This window comes from Cynocephalus volans, chromosome 1, assembly GCF_027409185.1.
Source record: "Cynocephalus volans isolate mCynVol1 chromosome 1, mCynVol1.pri, whole genome shotgun sequence".
NCBI lineage: Eukaryota > Metazoa > Chordata > Mammalia > Dermoptera > Cynocephalidae > Cynocephalus > Cynocephalus volans.
In genome coordinates this window covers 60,518,549-60,535,999 of record NC_084460.1, presented here as the reverse complement: position 1 = coordinate 60,535,999, position 17,451 = coordinate 60,518,549, and the positions used below count along the sequence as shown (strand labels likewise).

General features: G+C 51.0%; 1 protein-coding gene across 1 annotated transcript; it reads right to left on the bottom strand.

Moving 5' to 3' along the window:
- Positions 1-2,586: 2,586 nt before the first annotated feature.
- On the bottom strand, positions 2,587-11,668 carry PROC (protein C, inactivator of coagulation factors Va and VIIIa). Its single transcript, XM_063113201.1, is given in 9 exon segments — positions 2,587-3,176; positions 3,982-4,099; positions 4,864-5,003; positions 7,042-7,198; positions 7,201-7,415; positions 7,542-7,566; positions 8,983-9,149; positions 10,172-10,258; positions 11,623-11,668. Coding segments are annotated over 9 exon segments (1,545 nt in total).
- Positions 11,669-17,451: the final 5,783 nt, after the last annotated feature.

The following is a 17,451-nucleotide window of genomic DNA, read 5'->3' as shown; positions in this document are numbered from 1 at the left end:
TTACTACTTGTGCTTTCTGAGATTACTGGTGTGTCTTATTCTTGTTGCCCCTGACAGTCTTAGAACTGGAGCCTACCCAAGGAGAAATGGCCTAAAAGACCATTTGGCACAGCTTTGAACCTCAGTCACACATTAAGATGAAATGTAGAGTTGTGAAAATATCAGTGTCTGGTTCCCCCTCCCCCGCCTAAAGTCAATTTAGTCAGGATGTCTGGAGGTAGGACTGAAAATAGGTGTTTTAGGAAGTTCTCCAGGAGATTAAAATGTACAGCCAGGGCTGAGAACCACCACTCTCATCTGATCCCTCTGTTCTACTGATACCCAGTGTATCAGTCAAGGTTCTCCAGAGAGACAGAACCAATAGCATATATAGATATAGATTACATAGATACAGACATAGGGTTTTACATACAGGTATAGATATAGATATATGAGAAGGGACTTGTCAGGGGAATTGGCTTACACAACTATGGAGTCTGAGAAGTCCCACAACATGCCATCTGCAAGTTGAAGACCCTGGGATGTCAGTGGCATGGTTCAGTTTAAGTCTGAAGGCCTAGGAACCCAGGGGGCCTCTGGTTCAAGTCCCAGAGACCAAAGGCCAGAGAACCTGAAGTTCTGATGTCCAAGGGCAGGAGAAGATGGGTGTCCCAGCTCCAGGAGAGAGAAAGAACTTGCTTTCCCTCCACATTTTTGTTCTCTGGGGAGTGGGGGTAGGACAGCTAATTTGATGGTGCCTTCCACAGTGAGGGTGGATCTTCCACACTTGGTCCACCCACATACGTGCCAATCTCCTCAGGAAACATCCTCACAGACCATTAGTCCATTTCTGTTGCTTATAACCAAATACCCGAAACTAGGTAATCTATAAAGAAATGAAATTTATTTCTTACATTTTGGGGGGCTGGGAAATCGAGGGCCTTCTTCCTGGTGGAGTGACTCTCTGCAGCAACTCATGGTGTCACATGAAGAATGGGCTGAACAAGAGAGAGCTCACCTCACTCACTCTCCCTGTAAAGCCATCAGAACCATGCCCATGACTCCACGAATGGATCAATCCGTTCACAAGGGCACAGTCCTCACAATCCAATCACTTCTTAAAGGCCTCACCTTTCAAATACCATAATTGGACCCCTCGTTAACACTATTACAATGGAAGTCAAGTTTCCAATATATGAACTATTGGGAGAAATATCTAACACATAGCACAGAAATGATACTTTACCAGCTATTTGAGTATCCCTTAATCCGGTCAAACTGACTCCTAAAATTAACCATCATTCCCAGAGAGGAGAAACAACTTTTCCAAGGTCACACAGAGAGCACATTTTAGGACTTTAGTCTAATTTTCTGAGCTTTGTCTCACCACTATTCTTTTTTTATTTTTTTATTTTTTATTTATTTTTATTTATTTATTAATTTATTTTTTCGTGACCGGTAAGGGGATCACAACCCTTGACTTGGTGTTGTCAGCACCACGCTCAGCCAGCGAGCCACGGGCCGGCCCTTCACTACCATTCCTTTTTATCATGTATTTATTGATTTCAAATCAGGGTATCCTAAGTTCTCTCTCTGTCTCATCCAATTATGCTTATAGGGCCAGGTTAAGACAGGGCCTCCTGTTTGCTGCTGTTCATGCTTGTGTAACATTGCTCTTAAACAGCTTCCCCAGCTACACTGAGAGCTCACACTGGGCCAAACCAACACCTTCTGAGTCTCTGGCTACATTCCCAAAGGGCTGATGAGGGCCTCCACACCCAGCAGGCAGCAAAACAGCTACCCCTACGAACGGGGAAGAGAGAAAAGCACCTGGGTTTTGGAGTCTGCCCTAGATTTGCATCCTGGCTCCACCATGTGAACCTTCCTGAGCCTCAGTTTCCTCCTCTGTAATAGGAGCTAAAAACACCTGCTTCCATAGGGTTTACCGTATAGCCAGTCAAGCTTCAGGTTTAGGATCCCTGACTCGCACAGGCTCTTTCCAAGGCCCTGGGAAAGGCTCTAGCAGTTTTGTAGTTACATTTTAATTCTTTTTCATAAAGAAGACACTCTCCCCTCCAACATTGATCAGCTTCAAACACCAAAAACTTAGATCTGCTCCTCCTCACCCCCCAGAGTTGCTTTGGGAGTTAAATAAAAATCTTTTCATAAAACGTGATTTATAAACTGGGTAATTTATAAGGACATGAAATTTAAATTTATTGAGTGTGTGTGTCATAAAACATATGACATACATGCCCAATAAATGTTACTTCTTTCTTTTTTTTTTTTTAAATTTATTTTTTATTTTTTTGTCTTTTTCGTGACCGGTACTCAGCCAGTGAGTGCACTGGCCATTCCTATATAGGATCCGAACCTGCAGTGGGAGCGTCGCTGCGCTCCCAGCGCCGCACTCTCCCGAGTGCGCCACGGGCTCGGCCCTAAATGTTACTTCTTTCTAGAACACCCAGAAAACAGATGGAAGGACAGACAGAACAGCAGGCTGGTGTGCTCGTTGCATGCCCCTTTAATGTCCCATATATTGCCATTCAACAGCCCAGCCCCAATCCAGGAGTGGCCTCTGGGGCCCAGAGAGGACAAGGGGGGATGCTAAGGTGCCTGGCTCTTGAGCGAGGCTTCCTTATCTCTGATGTGGCCGTGGATCCAGTCAAGGTAGCGGCTGACTTTGGTGTAAACACCGTAGTTGTGAAGGAGCCCACAGCCCTCACCCCAGCTCACCAAGCCCACCAGGAACCAGGTGTCATGGAAGAAAGTGACCATGGGCCCCCCACTGTCACCCTCACAGGCATCCCGCCGGTCCCCAAGGATGCCCGCACACAGCATGTTCTCAGAGATCATGTTGTTCATGACCTTGCTGCACTCATTGCGTGGCACCAAGGGAATCTTGATGAACCTGAGGATGGAGGTGCGGTTTCTCTTGGTGTCTTTCTCTCGGCTGCTGTGATAGCCCCAGCCCGTCACCAACATTTCCTGTCCAGCCTGAGTGAGCTCGCGCTCTGCAAGGCCACTGTCCGGGAGGCAGACGGGCACGATGGTGTCTGAGAGTGTGGCGGGCTGGGCCAGCTGAAGCAGCGCAATGTCATTGTCAGTGGTACTTTTGCTGTAGTTGGGGTGGATGAGGACCTCCTTGATCTCCACCTCCATCTCCAAATTATCCATGCGCCGCAGGTCATACTCCCCTGCAGGACAGAGTGCACCGTCAGAGTGAGCCAGGGCAGCCTCTGCCCCGGGCACTTTCCTGAGGCCCACATGACTTCTATGCTCCTGCAGGCCTGGACAGAGGCCCTGAAGTGGGTCCACAGCTGGACAATGTTCACCTGTGTGTCCCAGGCACTGTTGTGGAGCCGCCTGTCTATGCTTGGATCTCTATCAAAGGTGACTTTTCCTGCCAGTAGGAGTGGCCCACGGGGGTCATAAGTGCTGAAGGTAATTGCAGGGAGTGTGAATTTGGTCATTCTCAATACACTTTTCCTTCTTTTTTGCATAAAGTCGATTGACAGCCCCCTTCAGAAACTGTCATAGAGGGGGTCTAGGCTTGGGGACCCCCAGACTATGAGAGAAGCATCTCGATGCTTTGGCAGATGCCAGGGCCCCTGCTGCACAGCTCTATCCCTGTGAGTCTGTGTGAAGCATAGCCCTGAGGTCAGGCCTTGCAGCTCTCTGCACCCAGGGATGCTGAGGCACACAGCCTGCTCCATATGCGTGAGTAAAGAGGCAAGGATGTGTGTGACCCCCTCACTTAAAAACACATGTGTGCAAGTACCTGTGCCCAGATTTGTAGAGGGCACCAGAGAATCCCCTACCTGCAGAATAACAGGTGTCACCCAGTGGGCAGTGGGGACACATAGGCCTCTTCCCTCCAGACACCTGTGGAGCTCAAGCACCCTGGGGAACAGGGTTTCCCAAATCTGGACAGCCTGCCTGGCCCCACCCACTCCCCAGGCCTCTGACAGCCCCCTCCTCCTGCCTGGCTCCAGCCCACACCAAGCCTGACGATGAGCTTCTTGGAGTCCTCCATGCAGTGGGCCGCCGTCAGCACCCAGGATGTGTGGATGAGCACCGCTCCACAGGCCAGCTTCTTCTTCGAGTCCAGCAGGACCACCTGGAATGGGGATGAGGGAGTGACATCACGGGGCTGCCTTCTGACAACGCAGTCCAGGGCCCCTGGGTTCACACGGCCCCTGGCATGGTACTTAAGTGCTTTCCTGGGTTCCTTGGTCACATGGGTATAGGCTTACAGACCTTTCCTGGCATTTTGTATTTCTGCACATTTTATGGTGTTGGCTTGTCCCAGGGTGTCTCCCTGACTTTGCCCATGATGTTCCTGTAGTCATCCTCAGCCACACCCCACGTCACTGAGAGAGCTCTTCTCATCCTTGGGGTCTTGGGTCAGGCCTCATATCCTCTGGAAAGCCTTTATGGCCCCCAGGCTGCTTTCAGTGTCCCCCTGAGGCTTCCCTCAGCCCTTGTCCTGGTGGCCATCCTGGCCCTGGTCCCATTGGGTTGCCTGGTGTTTAGGATCCTGACCCTCCCAGAGTCCGTGAGCTCCCCAAGGCCAGTACCCCAACTTGTTGATTTCTGTACCTCCCCACCTCCAGTGTCTGACAGAGAGGAGAACCAAATAAGAGTTAGTTCCCATGCTGAGACTGTAGAGGTACTCAGGGATCACTCTCCCTCCTAGTCCTCCCATCAGGTCACCTCCATCTTTCCCTGTACCCCCTCCTCACCCTTATCACTCCTCCCAGCTGCCCCTCAAGCAACATCAGCAATTCCCTCTAGGCTTCTGCATCCTGAGCAGGAACTCCCAGTAGGGGCTCACTGGCCCCTGACCCAGCAAATGAGAGGTGGCCCTGCCTCTCCTCGTACCTGCCAGGGGCTATCTCCCTGTCTGGTCAACTTCCCATCGACGATCCGTGGGTCCATCTGGTTCACTTGGTCTGTGTTGTGTTTCAAGTGACTGCGCTTCATCTCCATTCGCATCCCCAGCCTCCCACAAGGGAACCTCACTGAAGGTAGAGGGAGGCAGTAAGGGGCCTGCCAGGCAGCACTCCTGAGACTGCCCTCCCATCTCTGTCCTCCTCCTGCCTGTAGACTAGTCTGCGCCATTGTAGGGCTCGAGGGATAAATGATGCTTAGAACACTCAATTAACTTTAGCTACAAATCCCTTCAGTCAGTCGGTCAACAGACAGTGCCACCTAATGGCAAGGGGCAGACCATTCAACATCACTGCCGGGCTGTGTGTCCTTGCGTGGGTTGTTAAACTTCTGAAAAGCTCATTACACCCCAGGGTTGTCCCGGGTAATCTCTGAGGCATGTAAGTAAGGTCTCATGCTGGGATGCTGCCACGATCCTAGCAGAGGTAAGAAATTATGGGGAGAAAGAGGGGGGCATTATTGGAGAGCCCCAAAGTAGCCCTGAGCACGGTTGTGAGGCCTCCCTGCCAAGAGCAGAGAGCATACCATGGAGAACTGAGGGCTGGAAGGTCTGCAGGGTCTGCTCATAATGGGCCCTGACTGCCAGCTTAAGAGATCTAGACTGGCAATGGAGCAATGGGAAGCTGTCAGCCAGGGAACTGCCCCATGACGAGAGAATGGAGAGGAGACAACAGCAACAAAATTCCAGAAGGTGCTCAGCAGATGGACGTGGTGACTGACTTGGCAGACCAAGAAAGCAAAAACCTCAGCCAGTAATGGCAGTGCCAGAAGCTGATGGATTGTTCCACAGAACCTCAGGAAGCCTCGGTGCTTCTGAGGGAGGCAGTGCGGGTGGGCCTGCAGATGGGAGGCATATTGGGAGTTTACAAGAGAAACTGCTGGAGCCCTCCTCAGAGGCTTGACTCCCTTCCCCTACCCCATCCGGAAGACCATTTCCTGCAGAGGGTGAACCAGAGCCCATGACCTGGGGACTCTGGGCACAGCCACAGGAAAGAGTGGCGTGCTTGGCTGACCATGGGGAGTCACACAAATGTCCTCACACTGCACAGACACTAGCTCCCCTTCCCCACCCTGCTCTAAGGAGCTGGAAGCCAGGCCTGAGCATCCTCCAGCACGAGCTTGGAGAATTCCTCTCAGAAACCAGACTACAAGAAGAGTCTTAAGGACATGGGCAGTGGTGGTTCTGCTGATGGCCTGAACCTGCTGATGACCTGGGCCTTCTGATGGCCTCGCCAGGGAAGCACACAGGCCAGGAGATCCACCAGGTATTTCTTTGCAACTTCTTGTGAATCTCTAATTATTTCAAAGTACAAAGTTGGAAAAAAAATTTTTAGTAGAAGCATTGAGAATGTGGTAAGTTCCCTAAAAGAAGAACACAAAGTCATAAATAGAAGAGACGATAAAACTAGAGGAAAGAGATCTAAATAACAAGAGGTCCAGAAAGAGGGAACAGAGAAAGCAGAGGGGAGATTGTCAGAGAAATAAGTAAAAAATGTCCCTAGACGCAGAAGACAGGAATTCCCACATTGAAAGGGCTCACCAGGAGTGACAAAGAATGAAAAGAGACCCCACCAAGGAACAACATGCTGAGGTTCATTACATGAGTCGTAAAACTGACTTTTAAAACTTTATGCGTATATAAATTTAAGTAAAAATAAAAATACATAAGAAGGAAAATATAAAAGAAGGCAGTATCAGGGTTCTGTTCTCTCCTCAGAGAAGCAAGGGGTAAAGAGATGGGACGCGTGGCAGACAATGTGTCATAAGGGAATGAACTATCCCAGATAGATGGAAGAGGACGCTGGAGGCTAGCCCCCAGGTCCGCTCACACTTGGGAGCTGACCTACCGATGGACTCAAGCTCCAGGAAGTGTCCCCAAGGGTGCAGGAACACCTGGAGGAAGCCAGGCAAGCAAAGACGAGAGAAAGCAGAAACTGGATCGAGGGCACTGTCCCTCTGCCGGGCTGACGGCACCAACACTGGCCAGTTACCCTAAGATTCAACCCTGGTCATCGCTCACGTCTGGGAGCCTCCCAGTGCCCCCCACGCCCTCCCCGCCCGGGCGTCTGCAGGGATTCCGGAGCCTGGGGCCCGGCTGGGGCCGCTCACCCTCGGGCTGGCACTGCACGTGGTCGTCCCCCAGCTTGTAGCCGGGTGCGCAGCTGCACAGGCGCCCGCCGCCCTCCTCCAGGCAGTAGTGCGCGCAGCCGCCGTTGTCCACCGAGCAGTTGAAGAAGCGCACCTCTGGCGACAGGAAGACAGCGCCGACAGCGGGCGGTGGCGCGAAGTGCGCGGCCCCGCCGCCCCCCCGGCCCCGGCTGCCCCAGCCCCGCCGCCCCGCTCACCGCTCTGGCAGAAGCGGCCCTCCCAGCCGCGGTCGCAGGCGCAGCTGAAGCCGCCGATGCCGTCCGTGCACGTGCCGTAGCCGCAGCACGGGCTGGTGCACGGGTGCTCCAAGGGCGGGGCCTCGCACTGGTCACCGTCTGCAACACCAGGCGAGGCGAAGTCGGGGTTCAAGAGTGCCGCCTGCCTCCTCCCTCACCCCCCCAAACCAGAGACCCTAAGGGAGCGGCACGGGCAGCCCAGCCAGGGGTGTAGAACACACTCACCGAAGTACTTGGCCCAGAAGCCCAGCTGTGGAGAGAGGGCAGTGTCAGAGGCCGTGGACCCGCGTGTGTTGGGGGAGCCCACCGGGTGTGGCCCAGGTGGGGCAGGGCACCAGTGAGCGGGCAGGTGAGGGGAGGGTTTCCGGACAAACAGGTCAATCCTGCTCGTGGCTAGCCACTAGGAGCTAGTGCTGCTTGCCCCCCACCTCCACTGTCCCACCCCACATGCCATGAATTCCACCCCTCCCCATGCAGCTGGAATCCTGCTCCCGAAGCAGCCTCTGCAATGGAAGGGGACCAAATCCCCCACCAGACAGCTCTGCCTCCTTCCAGCGCCCATCACCTCCTCTGTCCCTGGGCTTTTGAGGGCCTCTCACGCATCCAGTCTTTCCCTAAGCCAGTGCTCTCAGAGTGGGTGAGACGCAGCTTGCTCGTTCAGAAAGTCTGGGGCCACGGAGTCTGTGTTCCTAACCAGGTCCCAGGTGCTGCTGCTGCTGGTGGTTTGGGACCACCACACACTAGGTCCACTGCCAGATGGCACAGCTCCATGCCTGCACCATCAAGCAGGACCAGCAGCAGTGGCTCTGCCAGGCTGGGGCTGAGAGAGCTTGGGTGAGGAGGGGAGCCATGGCAGGGAGGTGATGTGCTCAGGTTTGTGCCTGCAGAAACTCATTGTGGCATCTGCTGAGGAGGCCATTTGGGAAAAGAGGCAGTGGGGATGGAGAGCAGATGGGGATCTATTCAGAAAGTGGAAGCTGAGGGCAGGAGAGGGAGCAGACCAGAGCTCCCCCTTTTGCCTTGAAAGCCTCCATGGGTAAAGGCATTCCTATAGACAGCTTGGAAGGTGGCCCCAAGCCCATCCTGCCACCCTCAGTGCCACGTCCACTGGGCCCTGGATGCTCTGGAGGACTCTGTTCCTCAGGCCAGAGAGGACCCAGACCCTTTCTTCGGATCCCCTGAGCAATCAGATTTTCTCCCTTGAGAATGTGAACAGAGGCACAGAGGGAGCAAATACACGTGGACAGACATCAGGGAGTCTTGGTCACACATTCCCTGATCAACAGGTGCATGGGCAGAAGCAGGGGCAGTGGCCTTTTGGTCACATCTTTGTGAGAGACAGGGGAGGCAGTGGTAGCCAGTGGAGGCTGGAGGGTGGTCGGAACCTATGGTGGGGTTGGGTGGGACCCTAGCCCAGGGCTGCCCGCACTTTCTTTTCCCCGAAGCTCAGTGCAGAGTTCTGTTTCTTGCAGTCATGTTGGCCTGACCAACACCACAGCGTGCCATTCCTTCTACTCAGCCACCCCTGACAAGCGGGGAGGAACTGGAGCCGCCACCCTGGCCTTCCAAGAGGGCCTCAGTGGTGGGTCCCCACTGCTCTTCCAGGCCCCAGCTGGTCACCGCCCACCCCTGAGCCTCATCCTCTGGACCCTGCCAGACGCCTTACTGTCTCGTCCACATTTTGGAAAATCTCCTGGGCCTCCTCGAATTCACACCTCTCCTCTCTGCACTCCCGCTCCAGGTTGCCTGGCCGGAGCTCCTCCAAGAAGCTGTTGGCGCGTTTGCGGAGCCGCAGCACCTGGTGGGCGCGCTCGCTGCTGGAGAACACCGAGTCTGGTTTTGGGGGAAGAAGGAACTCACTTTGGTGGAGGGGACTGAGTGAGGCTGGGAGCCATCAGGGGTCTAAGGAAGCAGAGCTGGGGAGAGCCCGGGAAGGTCTTGCCTCGTGCCCCTCCAGACTTACTAATTCCACATGGCGGTACTCTGCCTGCTCCTCTGCTCTCCTCCACATGAAGCAGGTGACCGATGGAGGACAGGAGCCTTGACCATTCAGAGCATGTGCTCTGAGACAGACATACCTCCCCTTCATCCCCAACCCTACCTCTGTGGGACCTTGAGCTAGCATCTTTACATCTCTAAACCTCAGTTTACTCATCCAAATAATGGGAATAAAATAATTGTGTAAAACACTTAATACAATGCCTGGCACAGAAATAAGCACAGTGACAAATGCCAGATGCTACTGCTGCTTTTGTTAAGACTGCAAAGTTAAATCATCTCACTGTTGTTCCAGTATGCCTTGTGCAACCCCATCCTGACCCGTCACTTGATCATCCCTCCCCACCCCCCATCAAGCTCCTCCCCTGGAGGACAGACAGACTTGTCACCCAGTGAGTGTCACCAAGTGTCTCCTGGGCTCTGAGAGTTGTCTGTCTTGGGTACAGGCAGACAGCTGAGATGCAGGGATCAGGTTGGGGGAGTGAGCAAGAGGGGTTTGAAGAAAGGCATCCTGGAGGATCCTGAGCTGAGAGTGGACGGATGAACTCAGTGGACTGCGTGTGGAGCTGGGGCTGGGAAAGGGCACAGAAGCGGCAGATGTGCATCTTACGGGGAGAAGATACGGGGACGGTGTGGGTGGTGGCCCTGGGCCTGGGGCCTTCACAGTTGAGGAAGCGAGTAGGTAGAGTGGGAAAGCCCAGAAGACTCCACGAACAACCCCCCAGAGCCGAGGAAGGAGCTTTGGGACGTAAGCACACAGGGCTCCCTGTCATCACCTACGTCTGCCCTTGCAGCCCCTGTGTTTTGTTCCTTGTGGAGGCCTCAAGGGTCCTGGGTGGGAGTGGGGATGGCCTTACCAGGAGGAGCTGGAGTGCTGGAAATTCCCCAGGTGGCCGTGAACAGCAAGAGGCTTGCGAGCTGCCACATTCTGAAGTTGCTGACACCTGTCTGAGGAGGACTTCTGAGCTCCTGGCAGCCCCCCTCACCCCTGCTCAGCCTGCTGCCCCCCAGGTGGAAGCTTAATGAAAGGGCCGTCCCTGTGTGCTGATTGTCAGGGCAGAAGCTGGGGCTGGGGTCCTTGTTCACTAGACACACAGCCACCTGTCTCCTCTTTATAGGCTAAGATTGTACCACCTGCTCGAGAAAGTGGAGAGGGCACAGGGTCCTTGTGATGATCAAAGGGGACTCGGCTCAGAAATGCTGTGGAGTGTGCTGGAAAGTTTGTGCCCTCCCTTACTTCACTCTTCGGTGATGGTTGGGGTGGGGGAAGGGGGGTGCCTGTGCCTTTGCTGGTCTGATATCTGGGCTAAGAATAACAGCTAGCATTGATTGCACACTTATGGTGCCTTTCAAGCAATGTGACCACGATTCAGAGAGCAGGCCAGGAAGACGGACCATCCGGAGCAAATCCCAGCTCCAGCACTTACTGGATGGCAGTGTTGGGGGAGATGCTTAACTGCTCCATGCCTCAGTTTCCTCATTTGTAAAATGGATAGAATAACTTTCTGCCTTAAAGAGTTGTGAGAATTAAATGAGTTGATCTACATAAAGCTCGTAAAACAGGATTTGCACATAGCAAATGCTCAGTAAAGATTAACTTTACTGATTTTGACAACCACCTAAGAAGTAGGTATTAATGTTGTCAGTCCCATCCTATAGAGGGGGAAACTGAGGCTTGGGGGAGTTAAGTAGTTTATTAAAAATCCAAAACAGGAGGTAGCAGAGCTGGGATGCAAGCCCAGGCCTGTGTGGCTCCCAGTACGGAAACTTAACCCCTGCCCCAAACCACTGGGTGCCCCACAGGCCACAGCAGTAGCCCTGCCGGCCAGAGACCAAGGAGCCCTCCACTGTCCCCCAGACCACGTGGGTAGGTCTGCCGCCCATCTGCACACCCCTACCTGGTCTCACTCTCCACCTTTGCTGACCCCCCTGAGGCTGACATTTGTTTAAATCAGATGCCCCAGGTTTAGAGGTGGGGAGAATAGAGGGTCCTGGGCTCCAAGCTGCCTCTGGGAAAGGCTGTGAGCCCTGGAGATCCTCAGCTGAACTTCCACTTGACCTGCAGTCTAGAAAGAGTGTGGTGAGAGGGACCCCTGGGCCTGTGGCTCTAGGTCTGAGGAATGCCCACCAGCTCCTTGGCCTGGCCCATAGCAGGGCCTCGTTTCTCTTTACCCCAAGCTCCAGCTGGTCTCAAGAACCCTGGTTCAAGGATTCAACCCTGATCACCACTCCTCCCTCCCTTCTGCACTCTCCCTTCTGCACCCCACCCTCGGCACCCCCGCACAGACCTGCCTGGAGAAGGACTTACAGGGGTGGGCTGTGGAGAGACTGTAAGTTTGCCCTCCTGCCGCCATGACAGCCTGGAACTTGGGTTAATCCATAACCCAAATATTTGCTTGGCCCTGGGTGCTGAGACCGCCCTCCCCACAGATAAAAAAAAAAGAGGCACTGACACTCTTGATCCTGGGTCAGGATGACTCAGTTAGTGCTGAAGCCCACCTTTGTCCACCAAGGATGCCCTCCAGTAGGGAGAGAGGTAAGGGCCGGGCAGTCTCAAAACTGTCAACAGATGTTGTCTCATTTTAGCCTTATGGTGGCTGGCTGAGGGAGGACGTTATCCCTGTTTTGCAGATGCAGACATTTTTAATCAGAGATACTGTAGTTTGCCCAAGATCAGCATAACGGGTAATGATTCCATATTTCATCAAATCTAGGATGGCATTCATTATAAGATGTACTTACTCTATGTGCCACTATGAAAGGAAAAAGACACTTCGATCACACAATGACATGCCATCCAAATTTCTGATGTAAAAACATGAAAACATGTACCTCTTGGGGTTCCCACCACACGGGTGCCAGGCACTCGGCTAGACTCACGTCTTCCTGGCTCCCCCTTGGCCACGTTTGTGAACAAGTAAGAAAAATAAACAGGATTCCAGAAAGGCTGCAGTGAGTTCAGGCTGGGGTGCCAGAAAGGAGAACAGCAGAACTAAAGGGTCTGAAAGGATGCCTTTGCCTGTGCCTGCGGTCTATCAGCCTGTATTAAGCATCTTCCTTCCCTGGGCCAGGCTGTACCAGAGATGTTCCCATTTCCCTGCTCTGACCCCTCTTTGGAGGGCTTGACCACGTCCCTTCTTAAAGTCTGCACTGCTGAATGGGACACACGAACACCCCCCCGCCCCACTGGCTTCTAATGACTGCACAGGGAAGTTGCCTGATCCAGGGCATCGATCAGATTCTCTCCCCCAGCCCCCAGGAGCAGGGCCTCATGTCCTCAGTCTGCTGTGGGCACTGGACTCGGGAGAGTTTGAAGCTGGACCCTGGGCAGCCATGTTTGGGCCTAATCCAGAGGAAGCCGATAAGAGGGAAAAAGCAGACATGCAGAAAGAGGCTGAGACACGAGGCCATAGGGACCTGGAGTGTCCCAGGGGACAACAGGGGTGGCTCCTGCCTCCTAATGTGGCACATCCTGGCTTTGGGTTCATGAGGGTCCCCCCACCCTCCTAGGACACTCTTTTCTTAAGTTTCCTTAAATTGGCTGGAATGGCTTGTATTCCTTGAAACCAGATGCCTCCTACTAAGTCACAGCACTGTGGCAGGCTTTGGAGGTACAATGCCCTCATAGAGGAACGGGATGAAAATCTAACAAGGCAGGCCCACCATGTGGGGGCCAGGTGGCAGGTTCACATGGGAAATGCTTGCAGAATTCAGAGGAGAGGGTAATCAGCACACGCTGGGGTGCAGAGGCTGCCTGGAGGAGGTGGCACTTCATCTGGATTTCAAAGGGCAGGCAAAATGGAAGTAATAGAGTAAGCGCCCCACCCCCAGGTGGGGAGGGAATGGAAAGGCACAGGAGAGGAGCAGGAGGGAGGTGCTGAGAGGGGGTAGGGGTAGAGGGGCGGCTTGCACAGCCCAGGAACTTGTAGAAATGCCTCCTGCCCCGTGTTCTTGCTCCAGGTATCAAAACCCCCAAGTCTGCTGTGGTCACTGCCCTCTACCTCGCCTACCCAGCTCAAGATGGTGCGAATGTTCACTGGACGATTCTTCCCTTCCCCACCAAACTCCTCACCTTCCACTCCCTCCTCAACCTGGCATGGGTGGTCAATTCCATGTCAAGTCCATGAAGTGTCCACATGCTGATCCTGAGCCTGCATAACGGACTCTGCCCGAGACACCCAAGTCCAAACCCGCTCATACGCCCAAAGCACTGGCCCCCATATGAGCAGGGCCGGACAGGGCCTCTGCAGTGCTCCGCACCCCATGTGACCGCTGCAGGGGGGTCGCGAAGGCCGAGCAGGCTGCCCTGAGGAGGTCGGGGGCGGGGGGCTCCTGTGCAGAGATCCTCACGCCTGTGGGCCGGCTGTGGCTCTGCACACTGGGCTGTGACACATCACGGCGTCCTCGTCGCTGGCAGCGCGGAAGACCCCGGTCACCTCCGAGGCAGGCAAGGTGCCCGCCGCCAGCCATTCCCGAGCTCTGCGGGCTCTGAAGGCCGGCACCACCTGGCGGCAGCTACCGGGAACCCAGGTGTCCCCGCTCGCTGTGACAGGTTCCCAGCAGGGGGCGCCGCGCCGCTCCCGCGGAGGGTCCAGGCGCTGGGGCCACCCCGGCTGCGGGCTGGGGGCGCGGCTGCACTTGGGGAACACAATTCAAGCTTCAATGAGCTTGGGGGGGACATTCAATCCACTACAGTATATAAATGGAATTTTACAGATTATAGCCTTTTAAGACTGGTTTATTTCATTCAGCATAAAGCTTCTGAGATGTTCTGAGTAGTTTACTTCTTTTTATTGCAGAATGAGTTCTGTGACATGCGTGTGCCACAGTTTGTTATCCACTCACCAGTTCTTGGCTATTATTAAATAAAGCTGCTAGAACATTCATGTACAGGCTTTTGTGTGGGCATATGTTTTCATTTCTCTTGGGTAAATATCTAGGAATGGGGATTGCTAAACCATGTGGCAAGTACATGTTTACTTTTTGTAAAAGGAAAAAAAAAAAAAAAAAGGTTAAACTGTTTTCCAGAGCAGCTGTACCGTTTTGCATTCCCACCAGCACTGTATGTGTTTGTAGGTGTGTAATGGTGTCTCACAGTAGCTTAATTTTCAATTCCCTCAGCACTAATGATGCTAAGCATCTTTTAAGTGTCTTTTTATGTGCTAATTTGCTATTCATTTATCTTCTTTGGTGAAGTGTCTGTTTAAATCTTTGGCCTGTTTTTGTTTGTTTTTATTGAGGTTTTTTTTTTATTGTTGAGTTTTGAGAATTTTTATATATTCTGGTTACAACTTCTTTGTCAGATAGGTATTTTGCAAGACTTTTCTCCCTGTCTATGGCTTGTCTTTTATTACTTTTTTTTTTTTAAGCAGCTGGCCTAAGGGGAAGCAAACTCTTGACCTTGGTGTTACATGGCTGCGCTCTAAACAACTGAGCTAACCAGCCCAGTCCCTTGTCTTTTATAACTTGACAATGTCTTTCGATGAGCAAATGTTTTTAATTTTGATGAAATTCAGTTATCGACATTATCTTTTTATGGTTCATGTTTTTGTGTCCTACAAAAAAATCTTTGCCTAATTCAAGGTCACAAAGGTTTTCTTTTATGTCTTCTTCTAGAAGCTTTTTTTTCTTTTTTCCTTTTGCCACTGGCCAGTACAGGAATTTAAACCCGTGACCTTGGTGTTATAAGGCTGCACTCCAATCGGCTGAGCTAACCAGCCAGCCTGCCTTCTAGAAGCTTTATGGTTTTACCTCATTTTACCTCTTACATTTAGATCTCTGGCCCATTTTGAATTTTTTAATTTTTGTATGTGGTGTGAGGTAGGGGGTCAAGATTTGTTTGTAAAAATATGTGGATATCTAATTGTTCCAGGACCATTTGCTGCAAATGTTATCTTTTCCCCCACTGAATTGCCTTGGGGCTTTACTGAAAATCAATTGACCAAATATGTATGCATCTGCTTCAGGACTTCATTTTGTTTTGTTTATCTGTTCATCCTTTAGGACTTTGTTAATTTCTCTCACCAATGTTTGGTAGTTGTCAGTGTACAGGACTTGAAAATATTTTGTTAAATTTATTCTTACTTATTTCATGTTTTTAAAATGCTATTGTAAGTGACATTTTAAAGATTTGACTTTACATTTCCTGTAGACAACATATAGTTAAAAAAGAAAAAAAAGATTTGACTGTGCAATTGTTTGTTGCTAGTGTATAGGAATACAATTGATTTTTTTTATTGAGACATTCTTTCTTTTTTTTTTTTTTTTTTTAAAAGATGACCGGTAAGGGGATCTTAACCCTTGACTTGGTGTTGTGAGCACCACGCTCAGCCAGTGAGCGAACCAGCCATCCATATATGGGATCCGAACCCGTGGCCTTGGTGTTATCAGCACCACACTCTCCCGAGTGAGCCACGGGCCGGCCCGAGACATTATTTCTTGATTGTACAAACGTGCTAGGATGACCGACCATCCCAGTTTGTCTGGGATTCTTCTGATATTAGCACTCAAAGTCCTACATCTGGTAAACTCTTCCTGGAGATGAGAGAAGTCCTGGTTTTCAGTGATAGATGCAGAAGCTTAGGGGAAAGGTACAGAATGCACATGGGTATCCCAAAAATAGGGGCTGAAAGTAACGCTGGTTTTAGTGCCCAGTGGACACAGCACCTTCCTTAGTTTCTGTTGCTGATGATGGCAAACCTGATTTGCAGCTCCTGTCACTGGATCATCCATTAATACATCACTCCCAGTGATGCAACTCAAGTGCACTGTAATCTTGAGCATGAACACCCACGTTGCCTATGGATTGACTGTTGTGCTTTGTGTTGAGACATGCTAATTTAATTTTTAACACAGTGAATATTGGAACAATGTTTTTATTTATTTATTTATTTATTTATTTTAAATTTCATTTTGTCGAAATACAATGTGGTTGATTATTGTGGCCCATTACCGAAACCTCCCTCCCTCCTCCGTCTCCTCCCTCCCACCCAACAATGTCCTTTCTGTTTGCTTGTTGTATCAACTTCAAGGAACTGTAGTTGTTATGTCTTCTTCCCCCCCCCCAGTTTTTGTGTGTGTGTGTGTGTGTGTGTGTGTGTGTGTGTGAATTTATTTATTTATTTTTAGCTCCCACCAATAAGTGAGAACATGTGGTATTTCTCTTTCTGTGCCTGACTTGTTTCACTTAATATAATTCTCTCAAGGTCCATCCATGTTGTTGCAAATGGCAGTATTTCATTCGTTTTTATAGCTGAGTAGTATTCCATTGTGTAGATATACCACATTTTCCATATCCACTCATCCGATGATGGACATTTGGGCTGGTTCCAACTCTTGGCTATTGTAAAGAGTGCTATGATGAACATTGGGGAACAGGTATACCTTCGACTTGATGATTTCCATTCCCCTGGGTATATTCCCAGCAGTGGGATAGCTGGGTCATATGGTAGATCTATCTGCAATTGTTTGAGGAACCTTCATACCATTTTCTATAGAGGCTGCACCATTTTGCAGCCCCACCAACAACGTATGAGAGTTCCTTTTTCTCCACAACCTCACCAGAATTTATCATTCAGAGTCTTTTGGATTTTAGCCATCCTAACTGGGGTGAGATGGTATCTCAGTGTAGTTTTGATTTGCATTTCCCGGATGCTGAGTGATGTTGAGCATTTTTTCATATGTCTGTTGGCCATTTGTATATCTTCCTTAGAGAAATGCCTACTTAGCTCTTTTGCCCATTTTTTAATTGGGTTGCTTGTTTTTTTCTTGTAAAGTTGTTTGAGTTCCTTGCATATTCTGGATATTAATCCTTTGTCAGATGTATATTTTGCAAATATTTTCTCCCACTCTGTTGGTTGTCTTTTAACTCTGTTGTTTCTTTTGCTGTGCAGAAGCTCTTTAGTTTGATATAATCCCATTTGTTTATTTTTCCTTTGGTTGCCTGTGCTTTTGGGGTCATATTCATGAAGTCTGTGTCCAGTGCTATTTCCTGAAGTGTTTCTCCTATGTTTTCTTTAAGAAGTTTTATTGTTTCAGGGTGTATATTTAATTCTTTAATCCATTTTGAGTTGACTTTAGTGTATGGTGAAAGGTATGGATCTAGTTTCATTCTCCTGCATATTGATATCCAGTTCTC